Source organism: Gymnoscopelus braueri, assembly GCF_963280865.1.
Source record: "Gymnoscopelus braueri genome assembly, chromosome: 22".
Lineage (NCBI taxonomy): Eukaryota > Metazoa > Chordata > Actinopteri > Myctophiformes > Myctophidae > Gymnoscopelus > Gymnoscopelus braueri.
In genome coordinates, this window is record NC_137624.1 from 31,380,497 (window position 1) to 31,395,484 (window position 14,988).

The 14,988-nt window shown below is 41.8% G+C and overlaps 3 protein-coding genes across 4 annotated transcripts; all 3 read right to left on the minus strand.

Moving 5' to 3' along the window:
• Positions 1-937: 937 nt before the first annotated feature.
• On the minus strand, positions 938-2,590 carry LOC308078958 (dual specificity tyrosine-phosphorylation-regulated kinase 2-like; the record flags this gene model as incomplete). The annotated part of the gene is made up of 1 exon (XM_080420297.1): positions 938-2,590. One exon carries the CDS (start codon positions 2,588-2,590, stop codon positions 938-940), a length of 1,653 nt encoding a protein of 550 aa, XP_080276423.1.
• Positions 2,591-4,676: 2,086 nt separating this feature from the next.
• Positions 4,677-8,508, minus strand: LOC308078062 (C-C chemokine receptor type 5-like). Of its 2 annotated transcripts, none has more exons than XM_080419122.1 (2): positions 8,380-8,508; positions 4,677-6,221 (listed from the first exon to the last, which is right to left on the minus strand). In XM_080419122.1, the coding sequence occupies exons 1-2, from the start codon at positions 8,415-8,417 to the stop codon at positions 5,168-5,170; spliced, it is 1,092 nt and encodes a 363-aa protein (XP_080275248.1). In that variant the 5' UTR covers positions 8,418-8,508; the 3' UTR covers positions 4,677-5,167. The 2 variants fall into 2 exon arrangements, with proteins under 2 accessions (XP_080275248.1, XP_080275249.1); XM_080419123.1 differs by having other exon boundaries at positions 4,677-6,078; positions 8,380-8,431.
• A 4,744-nt stretch (positions 8,509-13,252) lies between these two features.
• On the minus strand, positions 13,253-14,729 carry LOC308078464 (uncharacterized protein). The gene is made up of 2 exons (XM_080419636.1): positions 14,660-14,729; positions 13,253-14,501 (listed from the first exon to the last, which is right to left on the minus strand). Exons 1-2 carry the CDS (start codon positions 14,707-14,709, stop codon positions 14,111-14,113), a joined length of 441 nt encoding a protein of 146 aa, XP_080275762.1. The 5' UTR covers positions 14,710-14,729; the 3' UTR covers positions 13,253-14,110.
• Between the last annotated feature and the right edge of the window lie 259 nt (positions 14,730-14,988).

Genomic DNA, 14,988 nt, shown 5'->3' on the forward strand with positions numbered 1-14,988 from the left:
GTGACATTTGTAGCGCTCCTATGAGTGGAAGTTAAACCACTTGTGGGGGAGATGGGGGGAATTGGCATTGACTAAACTGTGGAGAAAATGGAGAAAAAACAAGACAGGGTTTGGGCAAAGATTCAGCCCGATCCGACCCCCATTGCCAACAAATGTGAACAAAAAACACGTGGAGGTCCTTCTTTGGCCCCCAGCATGCAGACAGAGCCATGTTGTAAAAAAGATACAATCCCCTGCAGGGAAACTGTAAAAGATTGAGGAAAAAAAAGGTGACTTGACCCAGGGTCTTGGTCAATCATCGTCCCCTCTCTATTTCTTCCAGAAGTGCAATTAGCTCCACACACACTCCTATCCCTCTTTCTGTATCCCAAATGCAACATATTAAATAAAGCTCTGCTGCATTGCACCCATCTTTTCATTCAAGGCTCGGCTGCATTGCATCCATCTTTTCATTCAGGCTCTGCAGCATTGCATCCATCTTTTCATTCAGGCACTGCAGCATTGCATCCATCTTTTCATTATAGGCTCTGCTGCATTGCATCCATTGTTTTATTCAAGGCTCTGCTGCATTGCATCCATCTTTTCATTCAGCCTCTGCAGCATTGCATCCATTGTTTCATTCAAGGCTCTTCTGCTGCATTGCATCCATCTTTTCATTCAGGCTCTGCAGCATTGCATCCATCTTTTCATTCAGGCTCTGCTGCATCGCATCCATCTTTTCATTCAGGTTCTGCTGCATTGCATCCATCTTTTCATTCAGGCTCCGCTGCATTGCATCCATCTTTTCAAGCTCTGCGGCATTGCATCCATCAAGAGGCGGAGGCAATGCAGCACAGTGACAGAATCTTTCTGTTTGTTCGTTCTTGAGGGTGTTTTCACCCTCCCTCCTATCCTCAACACACCACTAATCCAATAAGATGGTTTCTTTTTCCTATGTTTAGCTTTGGAGTATACATCTTCTGATCTTCAGTGCCTGACCAATGGTCCCATTGTTCTGGGTGTTTACCGCGGTAGAGTCTCCCATCATGTTGCTCCTCAGTTTGTTTGTGGCTACAGCGGTGCCCAGGCCAGGCCCTGCTTTAGCCAGGATAGGGGGGAAGGAGGTGGCATGGGGCTCAGGAAGCCTCTTCACTGTCTGGGCCTTTGGGCTCTTGTCGGCCACGGCCAGGGGCTTGGGCTTGGGTCGGTACAGCCAGGCGTGCCTGAGGGCATGGCTGGGTGTGAGGCGTGTGGAGGGGTCCCAGTCCAGACACTTCTTTATGAAGTCCATAAAGGTGGGGTCCTCGCAGTCCTTGAGCACAGAGCTCCAGTCCTTGCTCCCCGGGGGGCCTCTCATCTTGCCTCGGCGCGAACGGGACCCTGTGAGCACAATGGCCCCTGAGGGCAGCGTGTTGACACAACAGTACCGTGGGTAGCCCTTGGAGTTGATGAAGTTCTTCACCCGTTTGGCCTGCTCCAGGACCTTCTGAGGAGGCATGCCCAGCAGCTCCATGATACAGGACAGCTGGTCGGCTTCATCCTCACCAGGAAACAGAGGGCAGCCCGTCAGCAGCTCAACCAGTATGCAGCCGAAGCTCCACATGTCGATGGGCAGGCCGTAGGGCAAGCCGAGGATCACCTCCGGGGCGCGGTAGAAGCGAGACTGGATGTAAGTATAGACCGGCTGGTGTTCAAAACAACTTGAGCCAAAGTCAATCACCTTGATGTCGCTTCGTCCCTGCTGCTTGAGCTGGATGTTCTCAGGCTTGAGGTCACAATGGATGATCCTGTGTCTGCTCAGCGCCTCCAGACACTGCAGGATGGAGACGGCGAACCTCTTGACCATCGACAGGCAGAATCCCTGGAACTTGGTCTTCTTGATGACCTCATAGAGGGTGTTGCTCAGCAGTTCAAACGTCATGCAGATGTGGTTGCGGAAAGTGAAGTTGTCCAGCAGGTGCACCACGTTCATGGTGTCGTTTCGGTCCTGCTTGCGCAGGTACTCCAGGATGCGGATCTCTTCCTGCGCCTGCCGGTAGAAGCCCTTTTCATTGCGAGCCATCTTCAGGGCCACGTGCTGCTGCAGCTTGTGGTCGTACACCTCGGCCACCTGACTGAAGCTGCCTTTACCAATCACCTTGATGAACTCATAGCGGTAGGCCAGGTGGTCGTGTGGGACGTGGATGTAGTGAGCATCGTCGTCATCATAGCCACAGTTGTTGTCGCCGCCAGCGATGGTGGACCTTTTCTTGGCGTTGGGTCCCAGGAAGTAGACGGCTGGGTAGGAGTGGACTTCTGTCTGCTCCAGGGTTGTCAGCTGGGAGCGGTGCCGCCTCAGAACCTGTTCAGGAGTCAAGACATGCGTCTTGACACCAGTGCCGGTGCTTCCATTCCCAGTTCCCTGAGAGCCAGATGGGTAACTGGAGACCTTACTAGGGCCCATGCTGTCCACACCGCATACCTTGGCCAGGCCAGACATGGGGTTGGGCTTATCCACCACCTGACCAGTGGTCCCATCTTTGTATAGATACCTCAGCTTCAGATGACTACCTTGCACAGTTAACCTGTCCTTCATTATAGCCTTGTTACCGGCCGCCGTGTGTTTTTGCATGGAAGGTCCTACAGGATTGAATGTACTATATACAGAAGCCATTTTCTTTGCCGTGCCTCAAATGGCCACATTGGTAGCTGTCAATTGGCAACTGGGCACTTAACCACGTCTTTTATACGAAAACCTTGATGACGCCACGTCCCAAACCCCTGTGATTGGCTGTTGTTCGGTTTCAATGCAACGTCATCACTTCACGGCATATCTAGAGCCAGGCTCGCGGTGACTAGACACTCGGTCAACATTCTCTACCGAATTGTCCTGTATATCTATGAATTGCTGAAATGTGTCACTCTGTCTCTATATGTCCCGGGCATAATTCGGGGGATTTTGGTTGGAACAGCAGTTGTCCAGGCCTGAAATCTGTCTGTGTGTGTGGTTCTGTGGAGGATGCACTGAACCTCTGTGTGTGTGTGTGTGTGTGTGTGTGTGTGTGTGTGTGTGTGTGTGTGTGTGTGTGTGTGTGTGTGTGTGTGTGTGTGTGTGTGTGTGTGTGTGTGTGTGTGTGTGTGTGTGTGTGTGTCTTGACGGATTGGTTAAGCTTTGCGTCACGTTTGCACCCCTGCACCAATGTGCCAATCTGCACAATAGAACTTCTGTGCAGAGAATAGAATTTATACGTCACCAACACAACCTCAGCAGTATTTGACGATATCAGGAATCCATGCATCTCCATATTGTCAATATGGTCATATGGTAGTGGGTACCACACCGGGTACATTGACAACAAGTACAAAGGGGTATGCATTATGGGTAGGGTACGCCCCAACTTGCATTGTTCCTGACTTGCACTGTGTGCCAGTGCCCGTTTATAAAAAAAACATCGATTCTCCAGTTCAACTTCTCCTTAATTCTCTGATCCAGGACACTGTGCTGACCGTGCATAATGTTTTCTACCACAATGTGTTAGTATGTTTTATTGCAAACTCCATGTCTTTTAATAATCAAGTATTTATTTAACTTGACTCTCTCGATGTGTGCATGATACCGTTAGAAGAAAAACATGCTTAGTATCACCGGAAAGTCATGTGACATAAACTGGCTGTCATGTCCACACATAAGATGCTATGTACCTTTATTAAAATCACATGTTGTGGACACTCTATGAATATAAAGCTTAATGTAAGCTGCAACTTGCTGAGAATGGGATGTAAAGTTAACTAGGTTTGCACAAGTGAAACGTACAGTATATAATCCCCCATGTACAAATGTTAGTTGGAACTTTCCCCAGTGCCATACCAGGAATTATAATTTCACAATGTATACACTTTGACTATTTTTTTGATCAATTGACATCTTTATTGATCATGAAAAACATATGCAACAATAACACACCGTAACCAAAATGATAAACACAAATATATAATTTTATTTCACGCTTCATGCACGAAAATAATCTTTCAACACTTCCATGAGCAACAATATACAATATCAGCCAGGATAAAAACTCAATAAAGCTCTGAGGCTTATTTACATTGTGGTCCAAAAAACACAAAATAAAACAACATAACAGCCAACATATGACAACTAATAAACCTATACAGAACACCTCTTTATTACATTTTTCTGTGAAGAGTTCGGAAAGGAAAATGTAAAAGGTTTCCCTAACAAGCCTCAAAATAGGGAAGCCAGGTTGAAAGTGTGTTCAAGCAACGTCATTTGAATGTACATCTTCCTGAGGCCGGGTAAAACAGACTAAGCACAATGTTATTGATATAATTAGGAAAGAAAGAAAGAAAGAAAGAAAGAAAGAAAGAAAGAAAGAAAGAAAGAAAGAAAGAAGAGATGGATAGATAGTCTTCTTTACTATCTTGTTCACTATCTTGTTCGGTCTCTTATGTGCATAAGTGCATCTTAAGATAAGACCACATTCGGTTGAAGATGACATTTATATAGGCCTACTTCTTCTTTCTGTGGAAGTACCACTTGTCTGACGTCACATCCTCTTTGAAGTGTTTTTTCTCAGTTTGACTCTAAAATTAGTATTCTGCGTAATAACCCTCTCTCACTTCTGTTTTCTGTTCTGGTCAGCAGCCAGTAACTTTTGTAATGAGCATGCTCCATTAGACGGATGATTCAAGTGTTTTATAATGATTTATAAATGAGGCCCCAGGTAAAGGTAGAAAGAAGTAACTTATACCTGAACACAAAGCAACTGACTAAACTTCTGTGAAACTCACGGATGGGGGGGGGGGGAATAAATGCAGGATATAGCCATTATGTTGTGCCATTTACTAAATACTTCCATTTATCCACTAATAAATAAGTATTGAAACGGTGGAGGGGGTGATTCTTGATTTAATATGCAAAAATGTAGTATAATTATAAACTGAAACCAAAATGTAAAGAAAAAGCCATTCATTGCAGGTGGAGAATCTGTGTGTATGTTTTTTTTATTTGATTAATTAGAGCGCCTGTCCCTGTGACATTTACATTGGCAGGGCCCAACACAAATCGCCTACAATAAATTGTATGGGATACCTACAGCACTCCAACAAGGCTGACATACTGTACATGCGTACGCGCGCACACACACACCAACATTACAACTACGATTACACCACTCTTTACACTGTTACTTCATAAAGCAGTGGACTTTTCGTCCACACTGGCGGTTTGTGAGTAAGCAGACACCGTGATTCTGTCCTGAGAAATGAGGTTCCCCATAAGCTGACACAGCCGACACGGAGCCCTGTTCATCAACTTCACCAGGTGCCCCCTGAACTTCTGCCCGACAAACACATACAAGTAGGGGTTGACGCAGCTGTGAGAGTAGGCGATGACCTCGGTGACTTGTAAAGCCAATTTGATCGCCTTGCTGCTCTCACATGCTGTGTAGACATGAAGCAACTCCAAGGCTTTGAACAAAGAAGCGATGTTATAAGGCATCCAACAGCAGAAGAACACGGCTACAACTACCAGAACCAGTCGGATGCTTTGTCTCCTGCCTGAAGGGCTGTGCATGAGCTTTCGAAGGATTTGGCTGTAGCAGAAAACCATGACGGTCATCGGAATCAGTAAGCCTAGAATGTTCATTTTGAAAAGGCCGAAGATACTCCAGAAGTGGCTGTTGTATCGGGGAGCGCAGTAGAGAGTTTTGCCAGACCCCGAGGGGGCCTCTTGTACCTGAACAAAGCCTAGTTCTGGAAACGAGGCGAGAAGTCCAGCGACCCACGTGACAGCAGCAGCGATCAATCCATAGAAGCGCGTCCGCGCTCTCAGCACGTGGACCGCACTCACTATCGCCAGGTAGCGGTCGACGCTCATCAGGAGGATGAAAAAGATCCCGCAGTAAAAACCGACATGGTAGGCGCCCATGACCACCTTGCACATCAAGTCCCCAAAAAGCCACTGGTCGTAGGCTTGGTGGGCCAGGAAGGGGAGGGAGCACACAAGGAGAAGGTCAGCGATGGCCAGGTTGAGGAGGCACACGTCACTCATGCTGCAGAGACGCACCCCAAACATGATGACCCAGAGCACCAGCACATTCCCTAGAAGACCCACGATGAAGAAGATGTAGTAGAGCACTGGGAGGAAGTAGGACGCATGACGCCCGTATTCACACAGTCCGAAGCCTGCATCATTATAGTAGTCCAGATCATAGGCGTAATCATAGGCTTCAGAAGTAGTTGAGCTGAGAGAGAAATTGCAGCATAAGAGTAGGTTAATTTTTATAATGGAAGGCTTCAGTTTTTGAATGAAAACAACATAGCCTAAGATATATATATATATATATATATATATATATATATATATATATACTTTTGATACTTTTGTGTGACGCTGTAGTAAGATCAAGTAGGACATTCATAAAAAAAACTAATAAAAAAGAATACAGAGATGGGCGGTTTCTGCCTGACAGCAACGATATGCAAATTATCCAATTATATGCACAATACAAAAATGGCCCAAGCAAAACTGGATTCTACATTAAAAAAAACAACAACCTTGGAATCAACTGAGAAAAGTTTGGTTGTCACTTCTATGAAATTGTTATTTATCCCCATTTAAATCCCATAATGATCAAGTCCTGTGTTCTTATCCATTATGTGTATGTGTGATGAATTCTTACTGAGAGCAGGGTTGGTAGTGGCTGTAGTTGCCATCCTTATGTTAAGATATTCTAAAACCAACGTTAACAGAAATGAGATAATCTCTTTGCTGTTTATCACATAGCTGTTGTACACTGATGATAATAATAATAAGACATACAGCAGAGAGCTGTTCCTTTCAGATGACTGTTTAACCACTTGAACCCCAACATTCCTATTCTGGGGGGGGAAACGTTTGCCAAAAATAGCCGATCTACAAGTTCACTTTGACAACGTGTCGCAGCTCTGACGTGTTGTGAGCTTGTAGATCGGCTATGTTTGGGGCAAAGAGATTTGATATTGACGGAAAAAGTACAGTTGCGCAACTCAGGTCTGTTTTACTATAGGGGTTACGTAGTTAGAGTCATTAAAAGTTAAAGGTAGGGTAAGTGATTTGCTTTGGTTAAAATAAGTGTTAAATAGCTCTATATTCTGATAGTACTCATTGCTATAGTGTTTGTTCAGTAACAGGAGTCTCCTTGTCTCTCCACCTCTTTATTAAACAGAAAATTCATTTTCGTTTCAGTTTCATTTCCAATTTTATCCAACCAGGACAGAGGACTCACAGGATACAGATTAAACAAGTGAAATTAGAAGTGATGACACTAAGAAATGAGCATGCAAAATTGGAACTGGAACACTATACAAATTAAGCTTAAAATGGGTACTTTCTCCTGATTGGCTGAGATTAGGACACCTGCCAGAAAATGTATTTTCTGTTTATTAAAGAGCTGGAGAGACAGGGAGACATCTTTACTGAAAAACACTCTATAGCAATGATTACTATCAGAATATAGTGTTTTAACCTTTTAACAAAATACTTTTTGTTTTAACCAAAAAATATCACTTACCCTACCTTTAATAAAGGTGATAAGAGCTGAAAGAATGTTCTTTTGTTTTTTAGGAGAAGTGCATGAGCTGGATGCAAGAAATTAAAAGATTAGGTCTGTAGCTTCTTATAGTGCATTTAAAATGTGAGAAGTTACCCTGTAAATAGGCCTACTAACACACAATGATTTGTTGAAATTCAAACCGATAACAAAATATCAAAATAGATTTATAGAGGTGCAAATCGGTTATTTATTGATTTGACAAATGTTGTTGGGGGTCCTTGGCACAAAACCTTTTCAGGTCCGCAGCCAAACGCATGTGAATTTATGTTTGAGGACCACTGATGTACCTAGTCACAAATATCTTGTCATCATTTGCAGACCTTGAAAAGTAATTTATGCTTTTCATTTCATCATAAATAAATAAATGGTATAATAATGGTATATAACAAATGTTTCTCTTCCCTACACATATTGATTCATTTTGTCCTCTCTATCCTTTGCAAACGTGCACACACTATAAAACAGCGGCACCTAGAAATGTGACTAAGGTATGCCTTGAAATTAATTGACACCAGCTAAATAAGTTAATATGGCGTCACAATCATTTTAACCACTTTAACCATTATTGTATACTTTGGCTATTAAAAAATAGCAAATATACAAGCTCATAGCGCGGCACCGAGTGCTGCGCTATGAGCTTGTATATTTGCTATGAGCTATGAGCTTGTAGATCTGCTATTTTTGAAAAATCGTGATTATTTTTTACATTTATTTTCAAATTAGACTTTTAGACTTGGTTATTTAATGTAGACAGTCCTTCCTGTGAAGACCTTTCTTACGTCAAACTAACAATAATGAAAAGTCTCACCTGTTGGTGCCATAAAGATAGCTGGTGGTGTTGTCCATTTTGTATTTACAGGAGAAGTTATATAAGACGGAACACAAGACTGCTTTCAAAATCTACAACCTAGCATAAGAACTTTATTTGGGGAAGAACATTTTATTTGGGGAAGTGTAGCACTGCTAGCACAGGCACTCTGTTAGAACTTTCTTTTAATGTGCGTGCGTGCGTGCGTGCGCGCGTGCGTGCGTATTGGTGGACAGTATCTGCACTTTACTTGAGTATTATATATTTCTGGATAGGTTATTACACTTCAAAGACCACCGTTGTACTTTTGACTCCACTATCTAAGAGGTACATTTCTTGGAAGGGGAAAAGTGCATTATGAATTAACTACACTTAACTACAAATATAGTGGAAATTGCAGATCTACAAGCTCATAACGTGTCGCATTTGCAACACGCTGTGAGCTTTTAGATCTGCTATTTTCAAACAATATAGCCTTTACTAACTTGAATAAAATAAAATACCTATATAATAAAAAAGATACCTCCTATATTACACAGGAACCTTTTCAGTAACCAGGAGTTCATGTTAAATGCTTAAATGTCCTCAAACTAGAAGTCAACTTGAGTCAAGTCTCCAATCTGTTCCATTGAGTAGCTCCAAGACTGTGTAGGAGACTGTGACTGCGGACCGGGCCTCTCCATGGAGCACGACCGTGGATTTCTACTACATTACACTATACCACTACACTTTAGTGTATATTATCTTAACATTCTTATATTATACCATTATATACTGTATACACATTATTGTTGTACTATATTATATTATCATATACTATCTTACACTATTATATTTGCTACTATTGCTATTGTTACTACTTGTATCTCTTTCTGTCTCTCCTCTGTCTGTCTCTCCCTCTCTCTCTCTTCTTTCCCCCCGACACGGTCGAGGCAGAAGGCCCCCACCCTAGAGCCTAGGGTCTGCCTGACGTTTCTTCCAGTTAAGGGGGAGGTTTTCGTGGCCACTGTCGCAAAATTGCTTGCTCAGGGTGGGACTGTCGGGTCTCTTCTCTACATGTAAAGTGTCTTGAGACAACTTGTTGTGATTTGACACTTTAATAAAATTGAATTGAATTGAATTGAATTGAATTGAATTGAATTGAATTGAATTGAATTGAATTGAATTGAATTGAATTGAAATACTGTACAGGTGTAGATGTTGCCAAGCCAATCATATGAGCCAATATATCCACCCTGTCACAACTCACAACCATCAACAGCAACGACAACACAACACAAACTGTAGTTTCACATCAGTCTTCTTTGTATTTGATGACTGTCATGTCAGAGCCCAAAACCTCTAGCTTGTATTTTAAAGGAAACAGCAACCTCAGAGTCTCACACATCAGCAAATTTAAGTGACCGAGATCCACATATACATACAATGTACCCTGTGACTCACTGCCTTCAACAGAAACGCTGTAGATTCACATCAGTCTTCAATTCCAGAACCAAAAAAGTCAGACTGAAAGTGGTACAACACAATATGACAGCAATATAACAACACCTTGAATTACATTTTGTATACACAGCATACAATACAAGCAGCAGCTCAGTAAAGAAATAGAAAAACAAGGTTTCCTCTCAAGAAAGAAAGAAAGAAAGAAAGAACGACAGACAGATAGATAGAAAAGGCCTACATACTGTATACAGTACATAGGTTTTGCCACCAAGCCAGTCATGAACCAATGAGCCACCCTGTCACAACTCACTATCTGCAACAACAACCACAACACAACAGACTTCAATTCCAGAGCCAGAAACAGTCAATGAAATGAAGTTTCATTTCATCATTGGGTCCCAAAATAACAGCAATAGTACGACTTGAAGCACATTAGTAAACACACAGCATACAACACAAGCAACAGCAGCAAAATGAAAAAAAAGGTTCCTACCTTGAGCCATCTTCTACTTGACTTCATCAGTTGTGTAAGTCAACCCATGGATAGAGATAAAGCCTTCCTCTTCTCTAGTTCATCCTCAGATGTGCCCTCCAGCAGTGTCTCCAGTCATCTTGATCCTCCATACATCATGGCTAGCTCTCCGCTACTTTCCTCCCCTGCTGAGAGCTCCCGTTGTCGATGGCAGTGACCGACCACCTTGTTTGAGTTTTGAGAAATTAATTGAGAGATTAAATAAAAATCTAATGTGCTATTCAGGCTGTAACACTTGCACCAATATCATTATAAACAATTATTGGTAAACAGTTAAGTATGAGGTTTCATACGAGGATATTTGGTGCGGCGACTGTGACACCCAAAAAACGTTGTGTATTTATTCATTTAGGCCTATATGAAAGTATACAGGACACATGCACACAGCACCTTAATGGTCTGTTAAAGGTAGCTTAAGTGATGTTATTTTTTGTCAAAATAAGTGTTAGATAGTTCTATATTCTGATTGTACATATTGCTATAGAGTGTTTGAGTCTCCCTTTCTTTCCTGCTCTTTAGTGAACTGAAAAGAAAAATGCATTTTCAGGTTGGGATACCAATTGTATCCAATCAGGAGAGAGAACTCACAGGATACAGGATGAACAAGTGAAATTGGAAGTGATGACACAAAGAAATGAGCAGACAAAATTGGAACTGGAGCACTATAAAATTGAAGCTATAATACATGTATACTCCTCTCCTTATTTGCTCAAATTGGCAACCCACCTGAACGTTTATGTTGTTTATTAAAGAGCTGTAGAGACAACACTATAGCAATGATTACTATCACTATAACAAAACACTTTTTATTTAACCTGGAAAGCATCGGTGTCATTTAAAATGTTAGTGTTGGCTATTCAAAAATAGCAGATATACAAGCTCACAGCGCGTCAACTTCGTGCCACACTGTGAGTTCATACATCTGCTATTTTTGAAGATTTTAGAAAAATCTTGAAAGTTTGAGAACATCTGATTTAGAAGGCATTTGTAGAATCGGCTCATTATGGGTTAAGCCAAAATATATCACTTTAAGTATGAGGTTTCATGCAGGGATATATTTGGTGCTGTCACACCCCAAAGAACATTGTGTATTTATTTATTTAGGTACAAAAGCAGGCTATGCAGGACCCATGCACCCTCAAGGTCTGTTAGTTTCAGTTTCAAAATATAATTTTAGGCTGTACACAACATATTTAACCATAACTGACACCTGACTGACACACACGCACGCACACGCACGCGCACACACACACACACACACACACACACACACAGACACACACACACACACACACACACACACACACACACACACACACACACACACACACACACACACGTTGTTGCTAGCATCACAAACAAACAGTTCAACACAACATAATTCACTTCACAGCACACAACTGTACTTTATCCTAATCCTAATATTGTATTTTTACTAAGTAAAATAATAAAAGCAACATTACACCCAGCTCTATTCCATGTAAATATTAAAGCTTAAAGCAGCTAACTGTAGGCAATAGCTAACTCACCTGTGGAGAATAAAAAATCAATTGCAGTTTGTCATGAAGGTTAAAACGTCTATTTCAACATGTCAACACATTTGACTCAGCAGGTTTTCACTCCCTGACTGGCAACTGTACTCGACGTCCATGAGGTGTAACGTTACATTATAAGATGTTTATTTAACTCTTTTACTTCCAAATACACAGGAGCTTGTTTTTAATGTCCTGTCAGTCTGTTTACAACAGGTGTGTGGGGGGGAGGGGGGCGTGAAAACCGGAGGATTTAAAGAGCCCGCGCCTAAAGCCTGCTTAGGGAGCGTCTACCAATAACCTGTATTCACACAGCCTGTGTCTATCTTCTAGGGAGTATCTGACAATAACACCTTATTTTGTGTCTGAATTGTATTGTATTGTAAAATTTTGTATTTTTTTTGTTTTTCTGTTTTGATTACGTTGCCCTTTTTGATGTTGCCCACGGACATTAAGCAAGCACACTTTTCTTAAATAAATGACAACTAAGAGAAACGTGTGTGTGTGTGTGTGTGTGTGTGTGTGTGTGTGTGTGTGTGTGTGTGTGTGTGTGTGTGTGTTCACGTTTAGAAGCACTGATATAGTGTTTATCGAGTAGTACTGTACAGTACGTATACAGTTTTGAGGTACTTTTATTTTACTTGGGTCTGGGTAGCTCAGTGGGTAGCTCACCTTTATTATGGATCACAAGGTCGTGGGTCAGTAGTATACTAATACATATGGTTTGCACATTAACCACTTAAATCCCATGTATTATTATTACATTGACCAGGGTCCCCCCGGGGATCTGTACTTGGTTCCCTCCTTTTTTCCCTCTGCACCAAATCTCTGCCGAAAATAGCAAGCTGTGAGAGTGTAGATCTGCTATTTTCACAGAATGTTGGTCTAATTTCTTAAGTCTTTATTGATAGGATAGTTGTCTGAAAGGAAATGGGGAGAGAGATGGGGAGTGACATGCAACAAAGGCCGTCGGGATCTGTACACGAACCCAGAACCCACTATGCGCTGTCAGGCTACTTTGGAGCCTAGGTGTCTGGACCGCGACGCCAGTGGTCCAGGCCATGTTTATCTATTTTCACCAGAATCATGAAATTCCCAGAATAGGGATGCTGACATTGTCATTTCCACATTGATGTTTGTCATGAAAATTTTTCTTGCATCTCGATCAAACCCATCCCTGTGTGTCCTACATAGTGGCAGTAAAGTGATTCTACATCTGATTCACTGTATGACAAGAATCAAATGGGAGAAACAATTAAGTCTTTGACAAGGATTTTCAGCACAAATTTTTTATTTCACTGAGTTTTTACATCCATAACGTTTAAAGCAGATAAACCAGAATATAAATCACTTTCTCTGTCTTTGCGCAAAAAAAGACAAATGCATGGCACATGAGAACTAAAAGAAATAAAGAAATACAATAAATGAAAAATCACAATCAACACATTGTTCTAACCCATGTAGTGTACACAGCACAGGCTCATGCAGTAGTAATTTTTGGTAGTTTCTTTCTTTCTTAAATAGTTTAACAAATAAAAACGTGGAAGTGCTACTTCAGAAATAATCATAAAAGTTAGTTAGGGACGTGTATAGTATGTGATTTAATTACATTTAAAAATCAAACATGAGCAAACGTTATTCTTCTCAGAGAATTGCTAACTTTCAACTTTTGGCTACTGAGATTCAGTCTCTCAAGAAAGCTAACTGATATAGAGCCGAAGGGGGCATATGGGAAGATATTATATATCATATTGTATCATATTGTATTATATAATATTGTGTTAAAAAAAGTGTTAAATAGCTCTACCTTCTGATTGTAATAATTGCTATAGTGTTTGTTCAGTAACAGGGGTACACAGGTTAAATTGGAAGTAATGAAACAAAAAACAAAAAATGAAGCTGATAAACGATCTCTCTCCTGATTGGATACAATTGGTATCCTGACCTGAAAATGTCTTTGCGGTTTACCAAAAGAGCTGGAGAGACGAGGAGACCCCTTGATACCGAACAAACACTCTATAGCAATGATTACAATGGGAATACAGAGCTTTAAAGTTTTAACAACAGTTATTTTATCTTCTTTTTGAACAAAACTTACACCCCTTTTAAGTGTAACAATCATTTTGGATCTTCCAAATAAAATATGTGTGTGCCTGAGGGGTTGTTTAAGTGATATATACATCGATAAACATGAACTGATCTCCCTGTCAAGATGGCCTATATACTACAGAATTGTCTCGCCACATAAATCATCACGCAACTCAGAAAATGTTTTTGGATAATTGTCTGCGTTGTATTCGACAGGCGGCTGGTTGTAGGGGTAAAGGCTGATCCTGGGGACCGGGTTGTGTTGCTTGGGGTAGAAAACGGAGTCATCGCAGTCCGACTCCACTTGTATGTTGAGCTGGGCTACGGGCTGGCCCGCGGCCGGGTGTTGTTGTATGTTGAGCTGGGCTACGGGCTGGCCGCCCGGCGCCGGGTGTTGTTGGATGTTCAGCTGGGCTACGGACTGGCCCGGCGCCGGATGAGATGACGAGGCGTCTACGGGCCCGACGAGGCTCATGTTGGAGTTGGCAAGTGACGGGGGGCAGGAGATCTTCAAATGCAGAACGATGCTGTTGGAACAATAGTAGAGCCAGAACCACACAAGTTACACATTTCTCCCTTTATCACTCTCTCTTCTAAACAGACACACCTGATGAAAATCAAGCTGCTTGAGGATGCTTGAGAATGACTGCTGTAGGGTATGTGTAGTTCAGCTCACATACAGTACCTGCGGTCTGCTTCATCGTGATCAGAAGAGACTGTCGAGTACGGGTTCATCTCCTGTAAACAAACACGCAGAGAAGCACAACAAAAACAACACAAAACCAAACAAGCATACATACAAGCATACACAGTACATACATAAAATAAATGCACAAATCCACACAGCACACACACAGTGACACAAAAAGATGATTAAAAACATCTTCAGAAAAAGAAACATCCCATGTACAAGCTATGTTCAGGACGTGACATTGGCGTGCAACAAAGTATAAATCAAGCATAAAGTTCTTTACACACCAAGGGCATAACGAATAAAATGATTAAATTGCTATT

Coding starts and splice junctions, on each gene's coding strand:
- LOC308078062 (XM_080419122.1), bottom strand. CDS start 8,417: ATGGACAACACCACCAGCTATCTTTATGGCACCAACAG. Junction 6,222..8,379: donor TATCTTTATGGCACCAACAG/GTGAGACTTTTC, acceptor TTTCTCTCTCAG/CTCAACTACTTCTGAAGCCT.
- LOC308078464 (XM_080419636.1), bottom strand. CDS start 14,709: ATGAACCCGTACTCGACAGTCTCTTCTGATCACGATGAAGCAGACCGC. Junction 14,502..14,659: donor CACGATGAAGCAGACCGCAG/GTACTGTATGTG, acceptor TTGTTCCAACAG/CATCGTTCTGCATTTGAAGA.